Source organism: Bubalus bubalis, chromosome 5 (assembly GCF_019923935.1).
Source record: "Bubalus bubalis isolate 160015118507 breed Murrah chromosome 5, NDDB_SH_1, whole genome shotgun sequence".
NCBI classification, from domain to species: domain Eukaryota; kingdom Metazoa; phylum Chordata; class Mammalia; order Artiodactyla; family Bovidae; genus Bubalus; species Bubalus bubalis.
The window spans coordinates 131,069,996-131,097,529 of NC_059161.1; the positions used below are offsets into that span (position 1 = coordinate 131,069,996).

Here is a 27,534-nt window from a genome sequence, read left to right on the forward strand (position 1 = left end):
AGAAGGGAGTCAGAGCTTTGCCAGGGGGAGCGGGGCAGGACCCCAGGACGGGGGTGGGCAGGGGGGCCAGAGGGGCAGGCTCCGCCCGGCCCTGAGCCAGGCGCTCCGCCCTCAGGAGCCTCCTCCTGGCTTCTGCCACCAGGCGCCCAGGGCGGCAAATTTCAGGCAGAACACATCACACGCGGCCCGCTGCTGCGGACTCACCAGACAGAGGGGCCTAGGGCGCCGAGCCCTCGTCCACAAGCACCTTCTCGTACTTCCCGTGTCCGGCGGCCACGAACTTGTACCTCTTCCCAGACGGGGTGCTCTGCCGGGAAGGAGGCCCGGGGCCAAGGTGAGAGCCGCGGAGGGAGACAGCGGCTCTCCCCGCCCACCCACTGGACCCGCCCCCTGCGTCTGCCGCCTTGCCCAGACGCACCTTGACCGTGGACGAAGTTTTGGGGCCTCCTTTCTGCTCCCAGAGATCCCGCTTGCTCATGTCTCCGGCCACAATATCCTGGGGGCAGAAGGAAGCCGCGTCGCTGGGGGCCCCCGCTGGGGGAGCTGGGAGCCCCGGGCTTGTCACCCGCCGGCCTCGCAGGTCCAGGGCCGCAGGGCCGGCCCACGTGCCCCCTTGCGAGGAGCGCCTATGGAGGAGGCCCGGAAGCCGCGCCCCCAGCCCTCCCCAGGGACCAGCCCGGCCACCACGGGCCCTGCAGCCCGCTCTTCAGCCCGGACGGCCCCGCCTTGCTGTGCCGAGGGGGCCGGCTCCGCCCCAGGATGGACGCCTACCTTGCAGGGGGCGGACTTGGCGGCCGACTGAGCCTGCACCTCTCCCGTCTCCCAGCGGCTCTTGGTGCTCGCCACAGCCATGCTGGGCAGCTCGATGGAGGGCTGGCGGGTGAGCTTGGGGGTCCTGCCTGCGATCTGCAGAGGAGACAGGGCCATCCTCGCTCTGCTCGGGCATGAGGTTGGAGGAGCAGGGCTTGAACAGAAGGGCCTTGGTGGATGGAGTGATGGTTGGGTGGATGGGAGTTAGTTGGGTGAAAGGGTATACTGGTTGTATGGAGGTGTGTGGGTCAGGGTGAGTGGTGTTGGTTGCATAGAAGAACATCCATTGAACAAAGAAATTGGGTGGAAAGACAGTGGCTGAATGGAGGGGGATTGGTTGGGTGGAGGGGAGCAGATTGTATGGAAGGGTGTTAGTTGGATAGAGGGGTGTGGAATTAGAGGAGGGACATTGGTTGCATGGAGAGGTGCTGGTTGGATAGAGGAACATTGGCTAAACGAAGAAGCGTTGCTTGGATGGAAGGCCATTGCTTGAATGGAAAAGTGTTGGTTGGATGGAAGGACGTTGGCTGGACAGAGTGGTGTTGGTTGGCTGGAGAGTCATCAGTTGGATAAAGGGGTGTTGATTGCAAGGAGTGCTGTAGATTGGATGGAAGAGAGAGTTGAATAAACAACGTGTTAGTTGGATGGGGGTGGTGGGGGTGGGGGTAGGATCAATGGAGGAACCTTGGTTGGATGGATAAAGGGCTAGATGGAAGAATGTGGAAGGGTGGAGTAGTGTTGGTCGGATGAAAGACGGTTAGTTGAATAAAAGGGTGTTATTTGGCTGGGGGCTGTAGGATCAGTGGAGGGACACTGGCTGGATGGAGCAAGGGCTCAGCAGAAAGTGAGGGCGCCTGTACCCACCTCGACGGCCTGGGTGTACTGCTCCAGCCGCTCATCAATCTTGGAGATGGGCAGGGCCGGCTGGGACTTCCTCACGCTGTTACTGGAGGAGAGAAGGGTCTTGCCCAGGAGCCCTCACTCAGCTTCTGGGCCTCACCCTGAGCAGCTGCCACAACTCTCTCGGGTCCCAGATCTCCACCTCATGGACCCCCTCTTCAGCCTTCCCCTGGAGAACCCTGGGTCCTGCTTCCCGTGGAGAACCCTGGGTCCTGATCCCGTGGAGAACCCTGGAGCCTGCCTTCCCTTGGAGAACACTGGGTCCTTCTTCCCCTGGAGAACACTGGGTCCTTCTTCGCCTGGAGAACTCTGGGGCCTGCTTCCCCTGGAGAACCCTGGGGCCTGCTTCCCCTGGAGAACCCTGGGTGCTGCTCCCCCTGGAGAACCCTGGGTCCTGCCTTCCCTTGGAGAACGCTGGGTCCTGTTTCCCGTGGAGAACCCTGGGTCCTGCTCCCCTGGAGACCCTAGGCCCTGCCTCCCCTTGGAGAACCCTGGGTCCTGCTCCCCTGGAGAACCCTAGGTCCTGCCTCCCCTTGGAGAACCCTGGGTCCTGCTCCCCTGGAGAACCCTGGGGCCTGGCTTCCCCTGGAGAACCCTGGGTCCTGTTTCCCCTGGAGAACCCTGGGTCCTGCCTCCCCTTGGAGAACCCTGGGGCCTGCTCCCCTGGAGAACCCTGGGGCCTGGCTTCCCCTGGAGAACCCTGGGTCCTTCTTCCCCTGGAGAACCCTGGGTCCTGCTCCCCTGGAGAACCCTAGGTCCTGCCTCCCCTTGAAGAACCCTGAGTCCTTCTTAGGAAGCAGCCAGACATACCTCTTCTTAATGGAGCGGTTCAGGGACTCGGTCCTGTCACTGAGCTGTGGAAGGCAGGCAGAGATGGAGCCTCTGAAGCCGGAGCGGGGCCCAGAGCCCCCGCCCCGCAGCTGCTCCCTCTGCGTGCCGCGCCCCCCCCACCCAGTCCCATGGCCCAGCTTATGCCCATCACAGGCCCTGCCAAACACCGCACGGCAGGCAGTCAGCAGCCTGTGCAGGACAGAAGGCAAGGCATTGGTGCTTAACCTACTTTGGTACTGGGGCTCAGGGGAGGCGAGCCCACTTCGGTCCCCTCCAAGACCAGGGGGCTGGGTGTCCTGGGCTGCCGGCAGCTCTGGTGCTGGGAGCAGAACGTCTGGGGTTAGGGCTGGACCACCACCCCCTCGCCCCCCCTCCTGCCCCCACAGGGCCCCGGCAGACACTGCCCCTCCCTGGGCCTCCTTGGGTCCCCTCCCGCCCTGACATGCTCTGGTTCTGAATTCTCTGCCGCAGGAGCTGGTGAGTCCAGGAGTGTGCTGTTGCGTCCCACGGCCCCAGCCCCACCGCCCTCTAGGGCTGCAGGGGCTGCCGTCTGCAGGTGGGGGTGATGGCTCCCTCTGGGCCGGTCCTGTGAGGCCCACAGGGCATGCGGACGGCAGAGAAAGAATCAGCCCGGGGCCAGAGTGCCACCCAGACCTGTGGGAGCCCCCGCACCTGCGCCTCTGCCTCCTTGGTCTCTGCCAGCCCTGGGCTGCCCTGCATGGGCTCCTGGGGCCCGCTGGGCTCTGAAGCCTCTGGTGCCAGCCCCTCCCGGGGCTCTGAGTCAGGGCTCAGATGCAGCTCCTCCAGACAGACCTCAGCTGGACTCAGCTTGTCACCACCCTGGCTCCCAGAGGTGCGCTGGCGGGGCCTGTGGTCGTGGGGGAGGCAATCCGATCAGTCAAATGCCATCCGATGGTTTGTTTTGAGGGCCTCCCCAGGTCCGAGCCTTGGTTTCCCCGTCTGTAAGTTGGGACCCCCAGACCAGCCGAGTGCCAAGGAATCCCAAGACCCTGGCGTCTTTGGGGAAGTGAGGCCAAGGACCTCAGCGCCTGCCCCGTGGTGACCAGTGACCACTGCCCCATGGACAGAGGGCCACCGGCTCACTGAGGCTACTCCCAGGCCCCAGGCCGGGCCCACGTCCTGCTTGTCAGCGTCCGCCTGGTCGGCCTAGGCAGGGTCCCTGCTCCTGCCTGCTCTGTGTGGGGGCGACAGGCCTGGGCGTCCAGTGGTCCTGAGGAGGGGTCTGAGGGGGGTTTGGGGGCTGGTGCAGTGGTAGACAAGGCAAGAACTGGGGTCACAGCTGGGACCACAGCCCAGAGGAGCGGGCCGGACACGGCTGGCTGGGGGCAGGGGAGGCCAGCCGCTGGCAGCCCATGCGGGTCTGCATTTAAGCGGGACTGAACCTGGAGAAGAAGATGGGAAATTCTCGCATTTTCCATGATTTCAGGCCCCTTGGTGTTCGTGCCAGCCAAGACCCAGACCCACCACCCAAGGTGCGCCGGGGTCGGAGCCAGCAGCCGGCTCACAGAGGCCCATTCAGCCCCGGGTGCGGGCGGCCAGGCAGGTGCGGGGGGCAGGGAGGCCTGGCGCCCAGGAGGGCCCACAGAAGAGCCATAGTGCCCCCTGCTGGTGGCCGGGCAGCCAGGGACAAAGGGAGCTGGCGACCACTCCAAGACCAGTGGAGATGGGCCTCCCTGCTGCCCCCGACCCCATCTCAGAAATGCAGGGTGCCCCTCAACCCGCAGAGACGAGGGGAACCGAGGCCTGGAGGGTGGTCCTGGCCAGAGGGCCACAGCAGGACCAGGGCCCCGCCAGGCAGCCAGCTCTGGGTGTGGGGGCCGCTTGCAGGAGGACCAGGGGTGACTGAGTGATGGTGGGAGTGGTCTTAGTGAGAGCTCGGGCTCTTAGGGACCTCGGGGTGGGGGGGACCGGAGATGGCCCGGGGAGGGGGCCAGGGCCCCAAGCATGGAGCTTCCAAGCCCATCTGGGCCCTGGCCACGGCCAAGGGCCTGGAGCCCGGCTCAGAGCCCCCCGAGGCGGGTGGGGGCGAGGCCCCCTCCCCCCGCCGGCCCCGGTTCAGCGTCTGCGCATCTGGAAAGCTTGTCCCCCAGGCCGCCTCGAACATCTGGAAATACCTGCTCCCCTCCGTGGGAACAGAGCGCGCCGCCCCCAGGGAGGAAGGGGCCCGGGGGCGCGGGGCCTCCCTGACGTCAGCGGGCTGCACACGTGCTGATCGGGCCGCAGCTGGTCTGGACGGGCCGGGGCCCTGGGAGCCCAGAGCGAGCCCCACCCGCCGCCCCCGTCTCGCTCTCTTCCTCCTCCTGCCCCCACAGCCGCAGGGGCGTTTTGGGGGGCTGCTAGGGAGGGGCGCAGAGGGCACAGGCCAGACGCAGGTTAGGGGGCTGGAGGGAGCCTGCCGCCCCCAGGCTGTGACCCCTACTTGCCTGTCGTTCTCCTGCATCCCCTCCAGACTCTCGCCCTGAGAGGGGTCCCCAGCATCCGGGGTCTCTCCAGCCCCCCAGTGCTGCTGCCGCTGCTGATCTGGCTTCTGGGACCAGTCGCCAAAGCCCTCATCTTCGTCCAGTTCAGGAGCCTCCGAGGGCTGCGGGCTGAGACTGGAAGACCAAGCAGGGTCTCAGGGCCCGGCTGGAAGTGGGCTGGGGGCTCTCAGACCCTGGGCGCCAAGCGTGGGAGACCCCGTCTACATAGGCGCAGCACTCCACTGCTGGGCTGAGCCTCCCCCATCAGTCTGGGGCTCCCCGAGTGCTGGGCCGGGCCTCCCCCATCAGTCTGGGGCTCCCCGAGTGCTGGGCCGAGCCTCCCCCATCAGTCTGGGGCTCCCCGAGTGCTGGGCTGAGCCTCCCCCGTCAGTCTGGGGCTCCCCGAGTGCTGGGCCGAGCCTCCCCCATCAGTCTGTGGCTCCCCGAGTGCTGGGCTGAGCCTCCCCAATCAGTCTGGGGCTCCCCGAGTGCTGGGCCGGGCCTCCCCCATCAGTCTGGGGCTCCCCGAGTGCTGGGCTGGGCCTCCCGCATCAGTCTGGGGCTCCCCGAGTGCGGGGCCGGGCCTCCGCACTCAGTCTGTGGCTCCCCGAGTGCTGGGCCGGGCCTCCCCCATCAGTCTGGGGCTCCCCGAGGGCTGGGCCGGGCCTCCCCACTCAGTCTGTGGCTCCCCGAGTGCTGGGCCGAGCCTCCTCCCTCAGTCTGGGGCTCCCCGAGTGCTGGGCCGAGCCTCCCCCATCAGTCTGGGGCTCCCCGAGTGCTGGGCCGAGCCTCCCCCATCAGTCTGGGGCTCCCCGAGTGCTGGGCCGGGTCTCCCCACTGTCTGGGGCTCCCCGAGTGCTGGGCTGAGCCTCCCCCATCAGTCTGGGGCTCCCCGAGTGCTGGGCCGAGCCTCCTCCATCAGTCTGGGGCTCCCCGAGGGCTGGGCCGGGCCTCCCCACTCAGTCTGTGGCTCCCCGAGTGCTGGGCTGAGCCTCCCCCATCAGTCTGGGGCTCCCCGAGTGCTGGGCCGAGCCTCCCCCATCAGTCTGGGGCTCCCCGAGTGCTGGGCCGGGCCTCCCGCATCAGTCTGGGGCTCCCCGAGTGCTGGGCCGGGCCTCCCCACTCAGTCTGTGGCTCCCCGAGTGCTGGGCTGAGCCTCCCCCATCAGTCTGGGGCTCCCCGAGTGCTGGGCCGGGCCTCCCGCATTAGTCTGGGGCTCCCCGAGTGCTGGGCCGGGTCTCCCCACTGTCTGGGGCTCCCCGAGTGCTGGGCCGAACCTCCCCCATCAGTCTGGGGCTCCGCGAGTGCTGGGCCGAGCCTCCCCCATCAGTCTGGGGCTCCCCGAGTGCTGGGCCGAGCCTCCCCCATCAGTCTGGGGCTCCTCGAGTGGTGGGCCGAGCCTCCTCCCTCATCTGGGGCTCCCTGAGTGCTGGGCCGAGCCTCCCCCATCAGTCTGGGGCTCCCCGAGTGCTGGGCTGAGCCTCCCCCATCAGTCTGGGGCTCCCCGAGTGCTGGGCCGGGCCTCCCACATCAGGCTGGTGCTCCCCGATGCTGGGCCGGGCCTCCCCCATCAGTCTGGGGCTCCCCGAGTGCTGGGCCGGGTCTTCCCACTCAGTCTGGGGCTCCCGGAGTGCTGCGCCGAGCCTCCCCCATCAGTCTGGGGCTCCCCGAGTGCTGGGCTGAGCCTCCCCCATCAGTCTGGGGCTCCCCGAGTGCTGGGCCGCGCCTCCTCCATCAGTCTGGTGCTCCCCGAGGGCTGGGCTGAGCCTCCCCCATCAGTCTGGGGCTCCCCGAGTGCTGGGCCGGGCCTCCCGCATCAGTCTGGGGCTCCCTGAGTGTTGGGCCAGGCCTCCCACATCAGGCTGGTGCTCCCCGATGCTGGGCCGGGCCTCCCCCATCAGTCTGGGGCTCTCCGAGTGCTGGGCCGGGCCTCCCACATCAGGCTGGTGCTCCCCGATGCAGGGCCAGGCCTCCCGCATCAGTCTGGGGCTCCCCGAGTGCTGGGCCGGGTCTCCCCACTCAGTCTGGGGCTCCCCGAGTGCTGGGCCGAGCCTCCCCCATCAGTCTGGGGCTCCCTGAGTGCTGGGCTGAGCCTCCCCCATCAGTCTGGGGCTCCCCGAGTGCTGGGCTGAGCCTCCCCCATCAGTCTGGGGCTCCCTGAGTGCTGGGCCGAGCCTCCCCCATCAGTCTGGGGCTCCCCGAGTGCTGGGCCGGGCCTCCCACATCAGGCTGGTGCTCCCCGGTGCTGGGCCGGGCCTCCCACATCAGGCTGGTGCTCCCCGATGCTGGGCCGGGCCTCCCCCATCAGTCTGGGGCTCCCTGAGTGCTGGGCCGGGTCTTCCCACTCAGTCTGGGGCTCCCCGAGTGCTGCGCCGAGCCTCCCCCATCAGTCTGGGGCTCCCCGAGTGCTGGGCCGGGCCTCCTTCATCAGTCTGGGGCTCCCCGAGTGCTGGGCTGAGCCTCCCCCGTCAGTCTGGGGCTCCCCGAGTGCTGGGCCGGGACTCCCCCATCAGTCTGGGGCTCCCCGAGTGCTGGGCCGGGCTTCCCATATCAGTCTGGGGCTCCCCGAGTGCTGGGCTGGGCCTCCCCCCTCAGCCTAGGGTCCCCAAGTATGGGTGAGGAGTCCCCCTCTGTTCCCTCAGCTGAGCCAGCAGGGTCTGGCACCAGGCTGCTTCCCTGGGCAGCGGGGTGAGCCCCGTACCCTGTCCCCCACTTCAGGCTGGGGTCCCCGGCCATGGTGGTCTCTGCCTGCTAGGACGGGACCTGGCTCGAAGGGCCTTGACCGCTGCAGCGCACCACCCCACCCACAGCTGCTGACTCAGAGAAAAGGGAACGAAACCGGGCCAGGAGGAGGGGGGACATTATTGGAAAAACAGCCCAGCCCAGCCACAGCGGCCTCCCGGGCCCCGGGAGGGGACGAGCCGGCCTCGGCCGCCAAGTTGGACGTGGCCTCTGTGAGTCACTGGCTGCGAGGAGTGGGGCAGGGGGCTCGGGGCCCAGGGCCGCACAGCTGCGCTCAGAATCGGTCCAAGCAGGGGGACCATGCGGGGGACGGGGGCTGAGTCAGGGCCCCGGGAGGCTGGTGGGGAGGGGGCAGCGGCCCACGTCCAGCAGCGCTCCCTGGCCCCCGGCACAGCAGTGACCCTCACCCCGAGGACATCCCCACCGTGCCCAGATTCTGGGGCAGCCCTCCCCCTGCCTCCTCGTCCCCTCTGCTCTGGGGCCTCCAGTCCTGGGGGGGGCCTGATGCCTGGAAGCCCCCTCTGCCCAGCAGTGCGGGATGGGTGAGCTGGCGGGGGGCGGCTCACAGTTTCTCCTGCTCCGACTGCTCCGGGGACGGGCTTCCTTCGTCTTCGTCTTGAGCCTGAAGCTGCCGCTCCGTGTCGCGCCGGTGCTGCTCACAGGCGGCCTCCTCCTCATCCTCCACACTCCACCGAGCGGCGAGCCTGGGGGCACGAGAAGGGGTTGCCTGGGGGCCACCGCCTCCCACCCCAGCAGGCCCGCTGGGGACCCTCGAGGCCTCAGTTTCCCCATTTCTAAAGCGGAGACCACGAGAGAGGGTCAGGAAGGTGCCTTCGGCCAGTGGAGCTGGCCTCTGGACGTCCACGTGCCTTCTGGTGATGACGGGTCTACAGTCAGATGGGCCTGGGGAGCCCCAGGGACAGGGACAGGCCCTCCGCCCCTGCCAGCAGCATGGCTCCCTGGCCTCATCACAGCCGGACACTGGCCAGTGCAGCCCTGGCTCCAGGCAGGGCCTGGCGGCACCTCACCTCCAGCCGAGGTGCGAAGAGCTGGCTGTGGCTGCTGGAGAGCTGGTGTCCCTCCTTCTCCCTGAGTCAAGTGGCCATAGCCTCGGTCAGTCGGGCTCTGGTAGCCTGGGTGGATCAGGCCAGAGGCAGCCCAGCCCCTCAGGAGACCCTCTTGAGCAGGGGGCGATCATTCCTGCCCCCCCCAACCATGAGTAAAAGGCATCAGGACAGGGAGGCCCTATTAAAGGACCTGGGAGGGGCTGCCCTCAGCTGGGGCCTGAACCCCTCAGCCCACCCAGGGCCACCCTCTACCCCAGGCCCCGGTGCAGCCTCACTCCAGACCACGCTGTCCATGAGAAACTGAGGCCCACGTGGAGCTGGGCCCTGGAGAGCTTCCTCCTGCAGGCCTGCTGAGCCCGTGTTCCCAGGGTCCCTCACCCAGGCTACACAAGGAGGCCTGAGACCGGGGGCCCGGGGCCTGGCCACCCCGGCCCTGGCCCAGCAGCTCTCGAGTTGCTGGCACCTAGTGGGCACCCAGCCTGCCGGCCCTGGCTCCCCTGGAGCCCGAGAGGAGGGTCCTGGGTCTCCCAAGCCGGGGTCTCAGCGCTTCCCTGCTGTGTCCCCCGCCTGACCCCACAGCCCGCTCCTTCAGGGCCCCGTCCCCTGGCCAGGGTGGGCCGGCTCTGTGGTCTCGGCAGGCCTGCCAACACATGATCTAATCTCTCCTAGGTCTCCCCGGAGCTTCCTAGACAAAAGCCAGGCCCCTCCACAGCCCCAGCTCCAGGCCCACTCCCCCCCGCGGCAGCCGCAGGGGACCCCAGCCGTGCAAACCAGCCTCCCACTCAGACCTCAGCGCCCCCCGCCCGCCTACCCCCACTCCTCAGAACTGCCTTCGACTCCCCCCTGAGCTCCGGGGAGCCCCTAATCCCCCACACCTGGCCCCATCACACGGCCAGCAGAGCCAGCCTCCCGCCCCAGGCCCTCAGCGGGGGCTGGGGGCCGCGTCCTGTTAGGAGGAAGAGCCTGGGTGATCCTGAGGATGGGGGGCCGGGGTCCAGGGGTCCTCCCTCCCGTGAGCACCCACAGCCCCCCAGGCCGAGGGTGGGAGGCGAGCGGGGCCGGGCCCCCGGCCGTGGGGTGGAGAGGTGTCCACAGACCCCTCCTGGAGGCGCTGGGGCTGGGGGCTCCTCGGAGGGGCGAGACCAGCCACGGGCCCCTCGCTGCTGCACACACGCGCCCATGGTGTGGTCGTGTGGGGCTGAGTGTGTGCGCGTGGGCCCCGGTGGGGGGTGAATGCACCCAGGTGGGGCCTCTCTCAGGCCGTAACTCCAGCCCCCTCCCCGAGCCTCGGGGATGCTTCGCCGGTACAGCTAAGTGCAGAGGCCACGCAGACTGCCCACCCACAGCCGGGCCGTGTGTCCTGGCCACCAGGCCCCACGCCGCCCGTGCCCCATCCTGGTCCCAGGCCCGCCAGCACGACGGGCCTCCCTGCCACACACACACACGTGCACACACGGCAGGAAGGCACACGGTGGGTGCACGCACCTCCTCCTGAGCCCGACCCTCGGGCCCATGTGGGTCCCAGCACCCCACGCCGGGGTAAACGTGCCGCCAAGACCCAGGCCCGGGAACCAGGTGAGGGCCAGGTGGCAGGCCGGGCCCCCCAGCCCAGCCAGGGTGCCCCAGAGCATGTTTACTGTTCCCGCCATCGTCCTGACAACGGCCCTGGCCCGAGGCCAAGGCATGTTTTCTGAGAACTGCGCTCCTGAGAAGAGGCCCCTCCGAAGGTCAGCCCTGCTCCCGGCGGTCCGCACGTGACTCCCCAGCCCTCGGGCAGGGACAGACCGGGGGACGCAGGGTAGGGGGCTCGGGGGGCTCCCTGCAGCCCCTGCTGGGGGAGAGGCCGTGCTGCCCCGGGCCCTGACCCGTGGCGTGGGCCCCTTCCCTCCGGCCCCCCTCCCTCCGCCCCAGGATGTGAGTCATGGGGCCCGGGCCCCTCCCATGACCTCACCCCCTCGCTGTTCCGCAGCTGGGCCGCGTTCTGGGAACTGAGAGGGGGGCGGCTCTCCTGGGGTGGGGTGGGGGCCTCTGGCCTGGGAAGGCGCCCCCGGCCGGCGGCCCAGACCCCTTGGCACGCCAGGCGGAGCTGTCAGGATGCTGGCGCGGCCGCCCGTGGCCCTGGCTCAGCCCGCGCGCAGCTGCGAGGGATTTGGTGTTCCTGCACAAACGCAATTATCTCCTTCCTGCGTCTGCTCTGGCTCCGGGCGCGCCCAGGGCTCAGCCCCAGGGGCCGCGGAACGGGGCTCCGCGCCCCAGCCCGGTCACGCTCCACTAAGCAGCCTCGCCCCTCCAGGCACACGAGCGTGTACAGGCCCCCGTTCTCAGCGGGGGTCCCCAAGTCCAGCAGCTGCCCCCGCTGGCCACGTCCACCACCTTGGGTGCCCCTCCTCCCCTTCGTCCGAAGCCCCCTGGTCTCCACCAAGGCTCCGGCAGTGCCAGGCCTGCTCTGGTCTCCCCGGCCTGCCTGGCGGCTCCAGAAGGCAGTCAAGCCTCGGTCCCGTCTCAGCTCTGCCCCCTGCAGGCAGCTCCTGTCCGCCCCCCACCTTCCGCCCATCTCCGGGCCCTAAAGCTCAGCTCAGAGTCCTGGGAAGGCCCAGGGGCTTAGCTGGGGGCCTGGGGCCCGGGGGCCAAGGGACAATGGCCAGGCTGGGCCAGGCTGACGTGGGGGGCCTTTCCCTCTAGAGACCCGCAAAGTACCCGCCTGACCACTGTCCCCTGGACAGCACGGGCGGGAGTCCTGGGGAGCTGGGATGGTCAGCCTGTGAGCCTGTGACCACCAAGGCATCCGGTCCCGTCAAGTGACCCCCTTCCCCGGGCTTTCATTCGCCTAGGTGGATGCCACAGAGCAACTGGTGCCTCAAGTGACCTCAGAGCCCACGTGTGACAGAGTGTGGAAGGACTCGGAGACCACTCAGCCCAGCTTCCAGGCTGGGGGACTGCACGTGCCCCCAGCCATATGGTCCAGAGGAGGGGCGGGGCCCAGCCAGGGGGCTTGGGACGGGGCGGGAGGCTGGGCAGCCCCTGCGCCCCATGACCCGAGGGGAGCCGCTCCCTGGGTGTAGCTCAGGGAGGGTCCGCGGGGGGCCAGGGTGCCGCGGCAGCGTGAGGGCTGAGCCTGGAGCATGCGGGAGCCCCGAGCAGGCGGTTGCACATGGTGAGGGCGGCTGCCCCGGTGGGGGGCTGGCACTGAGCGGCGGGTCACCGGGCCCCCACCCTCCTGAGCACCCTGGTGCGGGTCCAGCCCCTCCTGGCCCACCCCCCACCCCCAGCAGCACCTTCCTGGTGTGTCTGTGCTGCGCCTTAGACCTGGGAGGCACCCCACAGGGCCAGCCCCGAGCCCTGCTCAGGGACGCTCAGCAGGTTGCCTTGCGCTTGGGTCTGGAGGATGAGAGCAGGGGTCTGAGAGCGGGCCTCAGAGGCCGAGGGAAAAGCACAGATGGGGGGGGCGGGAGAGCTGAGTGGCCAGGCAGGGGCAGGGGGGTGCCTCGGAGGCCGAGGGAAAAGCAGAGATGGGGGGGCGGGAGAGCTGAGTGGCCAGGCAGGGGGGTGGGGGTTGTGCCCGGGGGGCAGTGCCCTTGCCCCTGGGGGGAGTCAGGGGAGCCCACAGCGGCACAGGTGGTGTCAGACCAGCATCTGGGAAGGAGGCCCAGCCGGGCTGCGAGGAAGGGACAGGCGTGGTGGGGAGCTGGCGGGCGGAAGGTGGAGGGACTACAGGGCAAAGGGACAGGCGTCCAGAGCTCCCCGGAGGGGGCACGCGGGAACCCGGGAGGGGTCAGCCTGGGGGTCGCCAAGGCAGGCCTGGGGGCCACTGGGATCTCAGAGAGACAGGGCAGTGGGGAGGGAGGCAGACGGGGTGCCCCGGCCCACCCGGGGATGAGCAGCCCCTATGGCGGCCGGAGGAACCGGAGAGCGATAAGCTGGGGGTGCCAAGCTCCTGGTGACCGCAGGCAGAGCCCCTCCTGCCACCCTCCCTCTGGCCCCACCCGCCCCACGGGCACCCCCAGGGCCTGCTGTCCACAGCTGAGGCCCAGCTGGCACCGCCAGCCGCCACTGGGGGCCTCGGGGTGCCCCCTCTGCTGGGGTGCGGGGTGCCAGCTCTTCCTGACTCTCCCCACGGCTGTACCCCCAGCACTGGGGGGCAAGACCTGGAGCAGGACTCAGGGGTGGGGGGCCGTGGGGGGTCCGGGCAAGATTGAGTGCAGAGGCTGAGCTGTGGGCCCAGGAATACCGAGGGTTCCGAGCAGGGGACAGGAGGTGGGGAGCCTGTTGCCACCCTTGGGGTGACCAGGAAGGCCTCAGGGGTGCGGAAGGTGGGCTGTTGCCCCCCCCGGGGGCGGGGAGGGCCCAGGCCGCCTCAGGAGGGGCAGCTGCCGGCCCCTGGGGAGGAGCTGTAACTCTGCCTCTCTGACCCTCCTCCCGAGCCAGACCCCAGGCCCAGTCTCCAGCTCCCCAGCTGTGAAAAGGGGTGTTGACCCCACTTGGCAAGGTGAGAACTGAGGACAGCCCTGGCCAGGCGGGCCCAGCTCCTGCTCCTCACGGCTGGCACTATGGCAGACCCGTGTCCCCAAGAAGGAGGCTGAAGTGCCCTCATGGGTCCGGGCTTCCCACTGCCCCCCCACCCACAGCATGTCCTCTTGGCCCCGTGGGCAGGTCACATCCGGGAAGCCTCCCTGGAGGAGGAGGCATCAGCTTGCAAACTAGCTTCCCCACAGCCAGGGAGAATGGCACCGCAGAGGTGCAGACTGTGGGTGCGGGAGGGGCTGCTGCGTCCAGGGCACCCAGCCTGCACCTCCGGTGTGTGGGGGGCACAGCTGCAGCCTCTGGGAGCCCAAAGCTCACGGGAGAGAGGCCAGCCCTGCAGGGCCTCCACAGCACCCTCGGGCGGCCTAGGGACAGAGGCAGAGCGACCTGCCCTCCCCCAGACCTTGGCTGCTCCGCCTGAGGGAGTGGAGGGCCCTCTGACCTGGGGACAAGGCCAGAGCAGACTGTGGACTGGCCCCCTCACCCCCAGCAGCCCCAGCCCAGAGACCCCCCAGCACTGCCCCTGAGGATGGGCCCCTTCCCCCCCAGCACCCCCAGTCCAGAGATCCCCCCAGCACTGCCCCCCTCCCCCTTAGCGCCCCTGGTCCAGAGATTCCCCCAGCACTGCCCCTGTGGATGGGCCCCTTCCCCTCCAGAACCCCCAGTCCAGACACCCCCCAGCAGTGGCCCCTGTGGATGGGCCCAGGTGGAGCCTCGCTGCCTGTCACCCTCCATCCTCCCGCAGGGGGGCTGCACGTGGTGGCCTTTCGCTTGGGGGACCCCTGGCTGCCCGCCCACTCGGAGCCCCCAAAGGCTCGGACCCCCTTCTGCATGACTTTCCAGCCAGCCCCTCGGGCAAACTAAGGAAGGGTCACCCCTGCCTTAGCCTTCCAGCCCCAGGGCCCCCTCAAGCCCAGTCCCCACCCCACGCCTCCTCTAGGCCCTTACCCCACTGGCACCTGGGCCCCCTCTGCCGGCTCCAGGCAGCACAGCCCCACTGCCCAGGTCTCAGCAGACTCAGTGCCCACTTACAGCTGAAGATGGGGCAGGCATGAGGCTGCAGGGCCTGTGGTCTCCCTGGGAAGGTGGGTGAGGGGACCACAGCTGCCCGGCACCGCCCCGGCCTCCTGCCCCGGCCGGGACCCCCAGACGACACCCCAGCATTTGCTACCTGCTCCATCACCTCCCTCCGGCCAGCGCAGCCCGCTCTCCCGGCCTGCCGGGGTCTCCCTCCCCCCTTCTATTTAGTCAGCACTCTATTTAGTCAGGTGCTGGGGACCCAGCGATGGGTGAGATGCCCTCGCTGCCCTTAGAGGACGCAGGAAAGCCCATGTTGGCCCCACAGCATGGCTCCAGGGCCTCAGAAGAGGACCCCTGTTCTAAGCTTCATTTAGGGGGGCATCCTCTCGGATGAAGGACCCCCGTGCCTGCACCCAGCCTGGAGGAACAAGGGGCCATGGTGGGAGGAGGCCCTTGGGAGGGGGCGGGTTAGCAAGTAGACAGTGGTGCCCGGGAGACACGACGGAGGTCGTGGCCAAGGGGCCTGCAGATGGGCGGGTGTGGGCCTCAGAGCTGGGACCCCCGTGGCCCTGCCTCTGCCCATCCTTCCTCCCCAGAGCCCAGGGGGAGGCCCACCCCTCCCAGGGGACGCACAGTCCTGGTGCCTCCTGGGGGCTGCTCCCTGGTCCTCGCCCCTCCAGGAGAGCGCTGTGGGAGGGGCCTCTGTCCCCGTGGACGGGGCTCCCTGCTCCTGCTCCAGCCCCTCATCTGGAGCTGCTTGCCATTCCCGGGGGGTGGCTGCCTGGCTGCTGCCCACCGCCTGCGGGGCAGCAGTGCCAGAGGAGTAAGACCCCCGGCCCTGGACTCTGGACAAGACCCCGGACCCCTCTTAAGAGCCACTGCCCACTGTCCTGCTGCCTCAGGCTCCTGCCATACCCTTCACCCCAGACCCGGGACCCACGAAGCTCCCGGGGGTCCGGGCTCTGATGCTGGCAGGTCGGGGCACCGCAGGTCAGGCCTACCCACCACATCGCCATCCCTAGAGCTGTCCAGGCAGGCCAGGCAGACTCCCACCAGCCACCCGGACACCCGAATGGTGAGGGTGTCCTGTCCTGATGGGAATCGGGTACCCCAGGTGCTCAGGCTCCCGTCAAAGGGCGTCTGTGACCTTCCTTGTGGGGGCTTCACCCACCCCTACAGCTTGGCCACACGTGACCCTGGAAGACCCTGCCAAGAGTGGGAAGTGGGCACTTGGGCCCTGAACCTCCAGACGCCAGGCTTCCCCTCTGACCCCCAGGCCGGGCTCCCCGGCGCCCAGCCCATCACCTCCCCTGGCTGCACGCCGTACCTCTGGTGATGCGCTCCGTGCCCGGCCTCCGTGCCGCGGTGCTCCCACGCCTCTGCCCCTGTCGGCTCTCACCAGCCTGCCCATCTGGGCTGGGGGCGCCCGGCAGGGCTGAGGCCGCTCCTTCCTCTGCCCCGCGCCCTGCACGCCTGGGTCCCTCCTTTCTCCTCCGAGTCACTGACCACAGCGCTGCAGGGGCCTGGCCCGGGGCCGAGGCAGCCCAGGAGACCTCCCCGGGCGCCCCCGCCCCACCCTTCAGTGACTCGCCCTGCCCACCCCCACGCCTACACACCGCCTCGCCCGGGCCGACTTCCCGGGGGACGGGACTGGGGGGCCGCCCGCCCGCCCAGCACCCCCACCGAGCAGCAGCTCCAGCTGTAGCCCCGGGCCCGGCCCGGTCTCCTCCTGGCGCTGGACAGCCCTCCAGGAGAGCCGGACACTCCCAAGCCAGCTGGGACTGCCTGGCACAGACCTCGGAGCGCTCACGAGGCCAGGCTTTGGCACGCTCCGGGACACGCGACCGGTGGCTGGCACCGGCTGGAGCCTCTGCCACCCCTCCCGTCTCCTGCTCGGTGCCACGGGTCCACCTCCCACTCCCCAACGCCCCCACACACGACTCTGCCCTCAGTCGATGCTAAAGGGGCTCATGTGCTCGGCAGAGTCCAGGGGTCTGCCTGTCGTTTAAACTCGGCTGCCCCCCTGGGGGGCAGGCACAGCCTGGCACGGGCCGCCTGTCTGTCTGCTTCCGGCTTGGCCCTCCCGCAGGGCCCTGGGGCCCCAAGTACGTGGAGCAGCGGGACCCTCGCTGTCTCCGCCACCAGAGCCTCTGCCCGGCCCCCAGTCCCTCCTCCAAAGGATGCCTTGTCCCCGACCCCTCGGGGTGGGTCATTCAGGGGGTGGGGGGCTTTGCCACCAAACTGGCCCTAATGCTCACTTTGCCCTGCCACCCCAGATTCACGTCCTCTGACCCTGCAGACCCCATGGCCTGTGCCCCAGAGCAGGGGCAAGACCCCACCTCCCTGAGCCTCAGCCTCTCTGTCCACGTAGATAGGGGCCTGGGTCCAGCCTCCACCAGCCTACAGGACCTGCCCTGGCCCTCTGCCCACCAAGGGCTCCGCTGGGAGCTGGGGGCTATGCCGGGATGGCCCCATTAGAGGGGCAAAGTGACCCCTCCACGGGCAAGGAAACCGAGGTGCAGACTCAATGGGGGTCCCCCATCCCGGGAGACACAGCTGGGGTCCCAATTCCACAGTCCCCATTCAGCACCCAGGCAGTCTCGCCCAAGGGCAGGAGGGTCCCCCTGACCCCCACCCTCCCCACGGTGGGCTTTTCTCTGTGTGCTCCCCCCACTCCCATCCTGCTCTCGCCTGCCTGCCCCGCCCACCTTCCCGGCTGGCCAGGGCTGCCCCCACCTCCTGCACTCGGCACACATGCTGCCTGGCCCAGGGGTCCTGAGACCCCTCGAGCACCTCGTCTCCCGCCCCACGCGGCCCCTCCTTTGCGGCCTCCCCGTCCTCTTGCTCACGGCCCTGTGCCCCCTGACCCCTCCTGTTCCCACTCACTCTCTGTCTTCACGGAGGTCCCGCTGCCCCCACCCTGCCTGGTCCATCTCTCCGCTCCTGTCTGCTCCCGTCATCCGACAGGACAGGAGCCCTGGGACCGCAGGGCATACAGCGCCTGGCTGCAGCTTCCCCTCCATGGCCTCAGAACTGCCCCGCGGGTCATGGGCAGCGGCCAGCCCTCACAGCCCCATGCCCTTGCCTTCCTGGACGGACCAGAGTCTCGTCCCCCTCAGCGGCTGCGCGTGGCCAGGGCCCCAACACCCCACTGGTCCACAGGCCGCCTGGGGTTCTCATCCTGAACCCTCACCTACAGGGGGTCAGCCCCCCCACCACCAACCTGCACTGAGCTGCTCCAAGCCCCAGGAGATGCCCCCAGGGGCCACATCCCATCTGGCCATCTCTGATACCCAGGAGCCATGAGGCGCTCTCCTGAGGCTCCCGTGGAGACGGGGTGCCAGCCCCAGGTGCCTGGCACGCTGGCCGCGCTCACTGGCTGCTCTGACCCCAGCTGGTCTGCAGGTCAGGGCTGGAGCCTGGCCTCAGCCTCGGCACTCTGGGCTCTGGCCCTGACTGCCTGCCCAGGGGCTGGGCTGCTCCGTCCCCGTACCCCCGCCTGCTGGCTCACCCAGGCTCCCGGGACAGGACTCGCTCTGAACGCCAGACCACCTGCAGCCGGAACAGCACCATCCCCCGGGCACCCAGCCCTGCCAGGGCAGGGGCCGCCCACCCCCAGACGCGGGGCCCTGGGTGGGCTTGAGGCAGCCCCGCCCCGCGCACGCTGTGGTTTGCGGGCCTGGCTTCTCCCAGTGCCCTTGGGCCAGCTCGGCAGGCAGTGGCCACATTCCCTGCCCTCTGGCCGCCCCTCAGGGCCTCCTGGGCCAGGCTTCCTCAGGCGGGAGAGCCGGGCGTGGGAATGACCGGCGCGTCCGAGACGGATGTGCGCTGAGCGCGGCAGACAGCCCGCCCCACGGGCCTCCCTGGGCAGACTGGGAGCCACCCGGCCTTGTATCAGCTCAGCCTCGCCTTACAAGGCCAAGCCCTGGATGACTGCATGGCCCACAGGATGCCCTGAGTCCAGGAGTCCTCTGGAAGTGCGTGGGCCCAGGGACCCTGGCTGTCCCTGACGGTCTACCGCATGGGCCAGGCCTGAGATGGGCCTGAGGCGGGCACTGAGACCCCCAGGGGCTGTTGGAGGGGGTGGGGGTAACTCCCTGCCACCTGGGAAGGGGCAGAGCTTGGCATGGGCGCACAGCAGGGGAAGGGGGTGAGCCCCGGGGTCCCGGCCCCCCAGCCTGAAGCCTCCTGCTGGCTCTCTACACAGCCTCGCGGCCACAGCCAGGACAAGCCAGGCTTCGCTGAGGATCCGGGTGGATTCAGCTGCCCGCACACCCTCCCAGCGCTCATGACAGCGACGTCTGGGGCCCTCTGCGGCCCCGCCCCCTGCTCCCGGGCGTCCTGGGTGAGGGCCCAGCGTGACCCGCCTGGTGAGGTGGGTGGCTGCCCGCTCCCGAGGGCACCTGTGGTGTGGCAGCCTCTGTGAGTCTGGTTCTGCCGCCCGCCAAAGGCGAGGGCCTGCCAGCCAGAAGCCTCTTAGATTCGGAGTTGGGAGTGGCATCCACGTGGGCGTGCGGGTATCAGGGCCCATGCGCACTGGGTCAGGGCCTAGAGGGCATGCAGGCCTGTGCCCATCGGCCGGGTGGACAGACTATCTCCGCCACCGTTCACAAGGGACCTCCCCGCCCCCCACGGCAGGCGTTCCCAGGGGGTTCAGAGGCAGGCTGCCCTCTGTCCCTGCCCCGGCCGGTCACTTACAGGCCCGCCTTCGCCCATCTAGGTCTGTGGGGCTCACGCCCAGGCCTGCCTGGGCACTCAGCCCCACCGCACCGTCCAAGCTCCAACAGCACCTCTCGTGTGCCCCAGCATGCCCGGGCAGCAACCTGGCACTGGGTTTGGGAACGAAGCCAAAGCAACACCTGGATGACAGGTGTGCATACAGGCAGGCCCTGCCACGCCCCACTGGGCTGGACAATGTCCCTCCTGGCCTCAGTTTCCCCACTTGTTACAGGGCACTGCTGGACCTCCAGGACCGGCAGGCACCCCTTCACTCCCAGGCTGCAAGCTGGGCACAGGAGGACAGTGGCGGCCCCTCCCAGCTGCCCAGGAGTCCTCCCCGAGATGCACCTGAGGGTCCCCTGGTGAGTGGCACCAGGGAGGCCAGCAGAGCCAGCAACGGGCAGGTGTGAAGCCAGGGGCGGACCCTCGAGGGTCTGCCTGCTCGGCGAGCTCAGCGGGCACGCAAACACTCTGCGTGGCCCCGACTCTGGCCTTGTGGCCCTCAGGCCTGGCCGGGCGGGATGGGGAGAGAGCCATGCCTGTGTCTGCAGAGACCCCGCGAGCCGGAGCAGGACGGGCCAGGGTTCCTGGCTCCGCTCAGACGCTGCGGAGCCCACCTGCACACCCCGCCCCTGCCCCATCCCAAGTCAGGGCCGCAGTGGACCTGGGGTGCTGAGGGACACCCATGTCCCCAGGAGCGAGCCGTTTGCCCAGGGAGACCAGGCTGTCAGGAGGCGGGGAGCAGGCCAGCAGCCCTGTGGAAGCGGGAGGCCCTCCCTGCTCAGGAGAAGCAGAGGCGGGCTAGGTGGAGAAAGCCGCGTTTCCCCGGCCTTGGTGCCTGGAAGGGTGGAGGAGGAGAAGGGCATTGTGGGCGGCTCAAAGGGACGTGAGGCGAGGCCCCAGCGCTGCAGGGGCTCTGAGCCCACCCATGGCCCTTCGCTTCTGCTTGCTCTCCAGGACTCTGTGAGGCAGGCACTGCGATGCCCCTACTGTGCAGAGCAGGAGACTGAGGCTCAGAGAGGGCAGGGCACTGGCCCCAAGTCCACGGACGCAGACCCAGCTTCTGCCTGTGGAGGCCTGACTCCAAGCGTGCACGCGGCCTGCGGTGCCTGCCCCCCGGGGCAGGTACACCAAGGGCCGGCCAGGGCGGAGAATGTGGGGCCAAGTCCACCTTCACCCTCTACAAAGTAAGGGGTGACCTGATGGTCCCCAGGGCCAGCAGGACCAGAGGAGGTGGGGGATGCCTCACTGGGGCCGTGCTTGTCACCGGAGGGGGCACGGAGCTGGTGGCAGGACGCAGCGGCGGAGGAGACAGTGGGCAGGCGGCCGGGTGCCCACACACACGGGTCGGAGCCGCAGGCGCCCGGGGAGGCACCCGCGGGCACCCTGCCCTGCCCTCCACGCCCCGGCCTGGGCGGAGGGACCTACCTCAGGAGGCTCTCCAGGCCCTGTTTCCTAGAACTCCTCCTCAGGAGCGCAGAGCTGCTCATGATGCTGGTGGGCGCCCGGCTGCCCGGCGACCTGGCCTGACCCCTGCCCTGGGGCCAGAGGCTGCGGCTGCTTCTTCAGAGGCTGCTTCCCGCTGCCCCGGCTCCTCCTGCCCTGGGCTCTCTCCCCTCCTCTCTCTACCCACCCGATGCCCTTCTCGCTCTGTCTCTCCCTCTGTCTGGCCGGCTGGTCTCTGGCTCTGACACCCCCTTCCTGTTCCTCTCTCTGTCTGCGGGTCTGTGACCCTCCATCCGTCTGTCCTGGCCTTTCTGGCCCCTGGGGGTCCCCTGGGTGGGCTGCCCGCTGGCTGCCCCGGGCACCCCGAATGGCCCTGTCTGCACGGCCTCATGGGCTCTGGGGCTCCAGGCCCCTCTCCTGCACCAGGACACTTAGCAGCTGCTTCACGTTGGTCCCCAGCAACCCCCTTCTCCACCGCCTCGGCCTCATCCACCTCCACCCCCTGGCTCCTTCTGAGACTAGTAAAAATGTCAGAGGGAAACCCTCGCCACGCGGCAGCCTGGGGCCTGAGCAAGACCTGGGAGGCCTGTGCTGGGCAGGCGGCCGCCCCCTGCCCCTGTGCCCTGGCCCCCATCCTCGCCTGCCTCTCAGGGCCTGGCCCTGGCCTTCTGCTCCCTGCCCTCGCCCCCCGCCCGGCCGTCCCAGGCCAGGCCCCGCCACCTCCTGCTTGATGCCCTCCGGCCCCCCTGGTCCCACAGCCTCCTCTCTCCCTGCTGGTGTCTCTCAGTCTCTGTCTCCCTCCCTCCTCCCCCTCCCTCCTTCCCTCCCTCCTCCCCACCCTCCTCCCGTCCCTCCCTGGTCTCCATGTTCCCTTTGTTTCTTCCCAGCCCTCTGCTCCTGTTATCACCTCGAGGGGCAGGCCAGGGCACCCCGGGAATGCCGTCGGCTCCCCGGTGGGGAGGCTGCTGCCCACCCCTGCCTCTGACAGACGGCCCCAGGCGGCTCAGGGCACCGAGGCTCCTGAGGCCACTGCAGGCTCGCCCGTCGGGGCGGGACAGCCGTGCTCCCCACCAGTGGCCAGTGGCACGAGGTCAGCGCGGTGGCCTGGCCGGCAGCCCCCCTTGCCCCCCAGGCTCTGGCCGAGGCCCCAGGAGCAGCAGCCCAGCCCACTGTTCCTCCGGTTGGGCTGAGGCGCCCCTAGTGACTCACTGCGGAGCACAGTGGGCAACTGGCCTGACCGGGGAGGGCCCAACCCAGCTCGCCCTCGGGGAGTCACCGAGGGCCAGCTCCGGGCCGGGCTGCCTCGTATCCAGCAGCTCCCTGGGCTCACCCACCCTCGACCTCCCTGAGAAGCAGATGCCACCGTAGACCTGTGCCCCAGGTGGGAAGACCAAGGCTCAGACTGGTACCTGAGGTCAGGGCCCAGCAGAGCCAGAACCAAGCCCGCCGGGAGCCTACCAGCCACCCCAGCGCCACTCCACGGCCTCTGCCTCCCTAACTTGTCTGATCTCTGATTGCACCAGGCTGCTGGGGCTGGGAGCTCATGAGGAAGTGCGAGGGGACGAAGAGTAAGGTTGGGATAAGACCAGAGAGTGGGTGGACGTGGGGTGAATCCCCGTATGTTGGAGGAAGCAGCAGCCTTCGGAGAGACTCCACGTGGGCCACAGGTCCTTGGTAACCCGGTGTGGTGCTGGCCGCTGGAGACTTTGCGGTGGGCCTTCTGGCTCAGACCGGCCCCCACGCATCAGGCTGAGTCCTGTGACCCCCCGCCTCCCCTTGCACAAGCCAGGAGGGGCTAGAGACTGTCCGGGGTGTACTGTAGAGGCCGCTGTGCCCACTGTGCGTCCCAGCCCCCAGCCAGAGATGCAGAGACCCCCAGATGCTGGTGGGGCGAGGAGGAGGGGGGAGAGGGGGACGGCAGGGCTGGGCTGCGGGCTGAGCCAGATCACCCCGGGAAAGGAAGCTTGCCTTTTGTTCCCATCTCAACTGGCCATATCCTCCTTGCCCCCTGCTCTTAGTTCTGGAATCCCAGCCACAGCCAGCCAGGAATGAAATGTGCCAAAGCATATTTCGTTTCAAAATAAGGAAAAATACTTCCACAGGGGAAAGGGCTGCCTTGGAGTGGTGGGAGTTTCCTGTCCCTGAAACTTAAATAGAATTGCACAATTACTTATTGGACTGATGGGTGGGAGGTATTAATAGCAAGAGTAGAACTTTGAATGCTGCAGCGAGGGTTCACAGTTTCACAACCAGGGCATGTCCCAACAGGAAACACAGGGCAGAGCACCTGACGTCAGCTTCGCCGTTTTCTCTCCATCCATCCGTCCTCCACCATCTATCATCCATCCATCATCTACCTATTCATCTGTCCATCCATCTTCCGTTCAACATCAATCCATCCATACTCAATCCATCCATCACCTATCCATCCATGCCCCATAAGTACATCCATCCATGTACTTAAAGGTCTTAATACATGTAAACCATGTAAAACCCTTAAAAGAAGCATTTAGCTAGGTATCCCTCCATTCTGAACAAAGTAACTGCTGAGCATATGTTAATTACTATTATCCACGCGTTCACCAATTTGTATATCCGTTTGCCCTGGTACCCAGCTGGTGAATTATTTGCTATTCTGTTATACATCCTTCTCTCTCTCTAAATATTCTATTGCACTTACATTCATCTAAATATCAGCATTTCACTATCTTTCCCATCTGTACATCCGTTTATATATCTGCCTATTCATCCATCCGTATGTCCACCCGTCCTCCCACCTAGCAAGTCCTACATCCACTTGTGCATGAGAACATATGTGTCTGTCCTCTCATGTACATATTTGGGCTTCCCAGGTGGCACAGTGGTGAAGAACCCACCTGCCAATACAGGAGATGCAGGAGGTGTGGATTCAATCCCTGGGTCTGGAAGATCCCCTGGAGTAGGAATTGTCAACCTACTCCAGCATTCTTGCCTGGAAAACTCCATGGGCAGAGGAGCCTGGTGGGCTACAGTCCATCAGGGTTGCAAAGAACTGGACACAACTGAGCGACTGAGTATGCACCCACACACATGCATATTTATCCATTATTTTCCCCATCAGTCGCTCAGTCATGTCCGACTCTGCGACCCCATGAATCACAGCACGCCGGGCCTCCCTGTCCATCGCCAACTTCCGGAGTTTACCCAAACTCATGTCCATCGAGTCGGTGATGCCATCCAGCCATCTCATCCTCTGTCATCCCCTTCCTCTGCCTTCAATCTTTCCCTGCATCAGGGTCTTCTAATGAGTCTGCTCTTCGCATCAGGTGGCCAAAGTACTGGAGTTTCAGCTTCAGCATCAGTCCTTCCAATGAACATCTAGGGCTGATCTCCTTCAGAATGCACTGGTTGGATCAAAAGCATCAATTCTTTGGTGCTCAGCCTTCTTCACAGTCCAACTCTCACATCCATACATGAACACAGGAAAAACCATGGCCTTCACTAGACGGACCTTTGTTGGCAAAGTAATATCTCTGCTTTTCAATGTGTTATCTAGGTTGGTCATAACTTTCCTTCCAAGGAGCAAGTGTTTTTTAATTTCATGGCTGCAGTCAACATCTGCAGTGATTTTGGAGCCCAAAAAAATAAAGTCTGACACTGTTTCCACTGTTTCCCCATCTATTTCCCATGAAGTGATGGGACCAGATGCCATGAACTTAGATTTCTGAATGTTGAGCTTTAAGCCAACCTTTTCACTCTCCACTTTCACTTTCATCAAGAGGCTCTTTAGTTCCTCTTCACCTTCTGCCATAAGGGTGGTGTCATCTGCGTATCTGAGGTTATTGATATTTCTTCCAGCAATCCTGATTCCAGCCTGTGATTTGTCAACCCCAGCATTTTGCATGATATACTCTGCCTATCATGTATGGATGTGAGAGTTGGACGATAAAGAAAGCTGAGTACAGAAGAATTGATGCTTTTGAAGTGTGGTGTTGGAGAAGACTCTTGAGAGTCCCTTGGACTGTAGGGAGAGCCAACGAGTCAATCCTAAAATACACCAGTCCTGAATATTCATTGAAAGGGCTGATGCTGAAGCTGAAACTCCAATACTTTGGCCACCTGATGCGAAGAGCCAACTCATTAGAAAAGACCCTGATGCTGGGAAAGATTGAAGGCAGGAGGAGAAGGGGACGACAGAGAATGAGATGGTTGGATGGCATCACTGACTCAATGGACATGAGTTTGAGTAAACTCTGGGAATTGGTGATGGACAGGGAAGCCTGGCATGCTGCAGTCGATGGGGTCGCAAAGACTCGGACACGACTGAGTGACTGAACTGAATTGAATAAGTTAAATAAGTAGGGTGACAATAAACAGCCTTAACATACTTCTTTCCCAATTTTGAATCAATCAGCTATTCCATGTAAGGTTCTAACTGTTGTTTCTTGACCTGCACCCAGGTTTCTCAGGAGACAGATAAGGTGGTCTGGTATTCCCATCTCTTTAAGGATTTTCCAGTTGGTTGTGATCTACACAGTTAAACGCTTTTTTGTAGTCAATGAAGCAGAAGTAGATGTTTTTATGGAATTCCTTGCTTTCTCTATGATCCAACAGATAGCAATTTGATTTCTGGTTCCTCTGACATTTCTAAACCCAGCTTTTACGTCTGGAAGTTCTCAGTACACATAATGCTCAACCCTAGCTTGCAGGATTTTGAGCATAACCTTACCATCATGGAAATGAGTGCAGTTGTCTGGTAGCTCGAGCATTCTTTGGCATTACCCTTCTTTGGGACTAGAATGAAAACTGACCTTTCCAGTCCTGTGGCCACTACTGAGCTTTTCAAATTTGATGGCATATTGAGTGCAGCACTTTAACAACACCATCTTTTAGGATTTGAAACAGTTCAACTGGCATTCCATCACCTCCACTAGCTTCGTTCATGTGATGCTTCCTAAGGCCCACTTGACTTCACACTCCAGAATGTCTGACTCTAGGTAAGTGATCACACCATCATGATTATCTGAGTCATTAAGAACTTTTTTGTACAGTTTTTCTGTGCATCCTTGCCACCTCTTCTTAATATCTTCTGCTTCTATCAGGGCCATACCGTTCTGTCCTTTATTGAGCCCATCTTTGCATGAAATATTCCCTTGGTATCTCTAATTTTCTTGAGGAGATCTCCAGTCTTTCCCATTCTGTTGTTTTCCTCTATTTCTTTGTACTGATCACTGAAGAAGGCTTTCTTATCTCCTTGCTATTCCTTGGAACTCCGCATTCAGATGGGTATATCTTTCCTTTTCTCCTTTGCCTTTAGCTTCTCTTCTTTTCTCAGCTATTTGTAAGGCGTCCTCAGATAACCATTTTGCCTTCTTGCATTTCTTTTTCTTTGGGATGATTTTGGTCACCACCTCCTGTACAATGTTATGAACCTCTGTCCATAGTTCTTCAGGCACTCGGTCTATCAGATCTAATCCCTTGAATCTATTTGTCACTTCCACTGTGTAATCATAAGGGATTTGGTTTAGGTCAATCTTGAATGACCTATTGGTCATAGCTGCGTGGCTTACTTTCTTCAATTTAAGCCTGAATTTTGCAGTAAGGAGCTAATGATCTGAGCTTCAGTTAGCTTGAGGTCTTGTTTTGCTGACTGTAGAGAACTTCTCCATTTTTGGCTGCAAAGAATATAACCAATCTGATTTTGGTATCGACCATTTGGTGATATCCATGTGTAGAATTGTCTCTTGTGTTGTTGGAAAAGGGTGTTTGCTATGACCAGTGTATTCTTTTGACAAAATTCTGTTAGCCTTTGCCCTGCTTTATTTTGTACTTGAAGATCAAACTTGCCTGTTAGTCCATGTACCTCTTGGCTTCCTACTTTTGCATTCCAATCCCCTGTAACGGAAAGGACATCTTTTCTTGGTGTCGGTGTTAACTGGTCAACTTCAGCTTCTTCAGCATCAGTGGTCGGGGCATAGATGTGGTTGGGGCATAGTGTGATGTTGAATGGTTTGCCTTGGAAAGGAACCAAGATCATTCTGTCATTTTTTGAAATTGCACCCAAGTACTGCATTTCAGACTTTTTTGTTGACCATGAGGGCTATTCCATTTCTTCTAGGGATTCTTGCCCACAGTAGTAAACATAACGGTCATTTGAATTAAATTTGCCGCTCATAAAAACCTACTAATTATGTGTATCCATCTGCATTTATCTGTCCAGTTATTCATCTATAACATTACATTTATCCGCCCATACACTAACGCCATTCCTACGTCTATCTGCAAACTCATCCACCCATCATCTATCTACCTATCCGTTCATTCACACATCCATCCACACACTCATCCACCCATCCATCTACCCATCCATCCACCCATAATTTACCCATCCATTTAATCAACTTCCATCTCTCCACCTATCCATTCATCCATCCACCCACCCATTATCAATCCATTTTTACATCCAGCCATCCAGCCATCTACCTACCCACCAATCAATCCACACATCATCCATCCATCCAAACATCCCTCCGTTCATGCATTTATCAATCTACTCATTCGCTCATCCATCCATCCATCCATCCGTCCATCCATCCATCCATCCATCCACCCACCCATCCAACTGTTCTCTCATCCATAAATCACTTATTCCTTCTCTCCGTCCCCTCATTCACCCATCATCCACAAGTCCATTCATCCCACCATCCCTCCTCTCAACATCCATCTATCCACCCACTCTTTCATCCACTCATCCATCCACCATCCAGCCAGCCAGCCAGCCCACCATTCTGCACCCATTCATCCACCCACCCATTTACCCAACCAACCACTCATCCACTCAGCCGTTCATTCATCCATTCACCTATTCACTCATCCGTCTGTCCATCTGTCCTTCCATCCACCTATTCACTCATCATCTGCTTACCCATCATCCATTTATTCATCCACCCCTCATCCTTCCATCCACCCATTCTTTACTCATCCATTCACTTATCCATCCCTCCATCTACCCACCTACC

At 64.6% G+C, this 27,534-nt stretch overlaps 1 protein-coding gene across 8 annotated transcripts in view; it reads right to left on the minus strand.

The window, feature by feature from the left end:
* LSP1 (lymphocyte specific protein 1) overlaps positions 1-27,534 on the minus strand; it is a 38,547-nt gene that overhangs the window by 4,247 nt on the left and 6,766 nt on the right. Inside the window, exons 1-11 of one of the 8 annotated variants that reach the window (XM_025286942.3) lie at positions 9,106-9,139; positions 8,792-8,852; positions 8,330-8,467; positions 4,986-5,156; positions 3,214-3,409; positions 2,771-2,860; positions 2,521-2,564; positions 1,675-1,756; positions 772-906; positions 419-496; positions 205-307 (exon numbers count right to left, since the gene is read on the minus strand). In XM_025286942.3, coding sequence (XP_025142727.2) covers positions 218-307; positions 419-496; positions 772-906; positions 1,675-1,756; positions 2,521-2,564; positions 2,771-2,860; positions 3,214-3,409; positions 4,986-5,156; positions 8,330-8,467; positions 8,792-8,852; positions 9,106-9,124 — 1,104 coding nt within the window. In that variant the 5' untranslated portion in view covers positions 9,125-9,139 and the 3' untranslated portion in view covers positions 205-217. Of the gene's footprint in view, positions 1-204; positions 308-418; positions 497-771; positions 907-942; positions 1,407-1,674; positions 1,757-2,520; positions 2,565-2,770; positions 2,861-3,213; positions 3,410-4,985; positions 5,157-8,329; positions 8,468-8,791; positions 8,853-9,105; positions 9,140-10,315; positions 10,690-15,376; positions 15,403-17,257; positions 17,783-17,882; positions 18,109-20,518; positions 20,709-27,534 lie in introns of those variants that run through there. The other 7 variants (XM_025286943.3, XM_025286944.3, XM_044943840.2 and 4 more) reach the window with 7 other exon arrangements.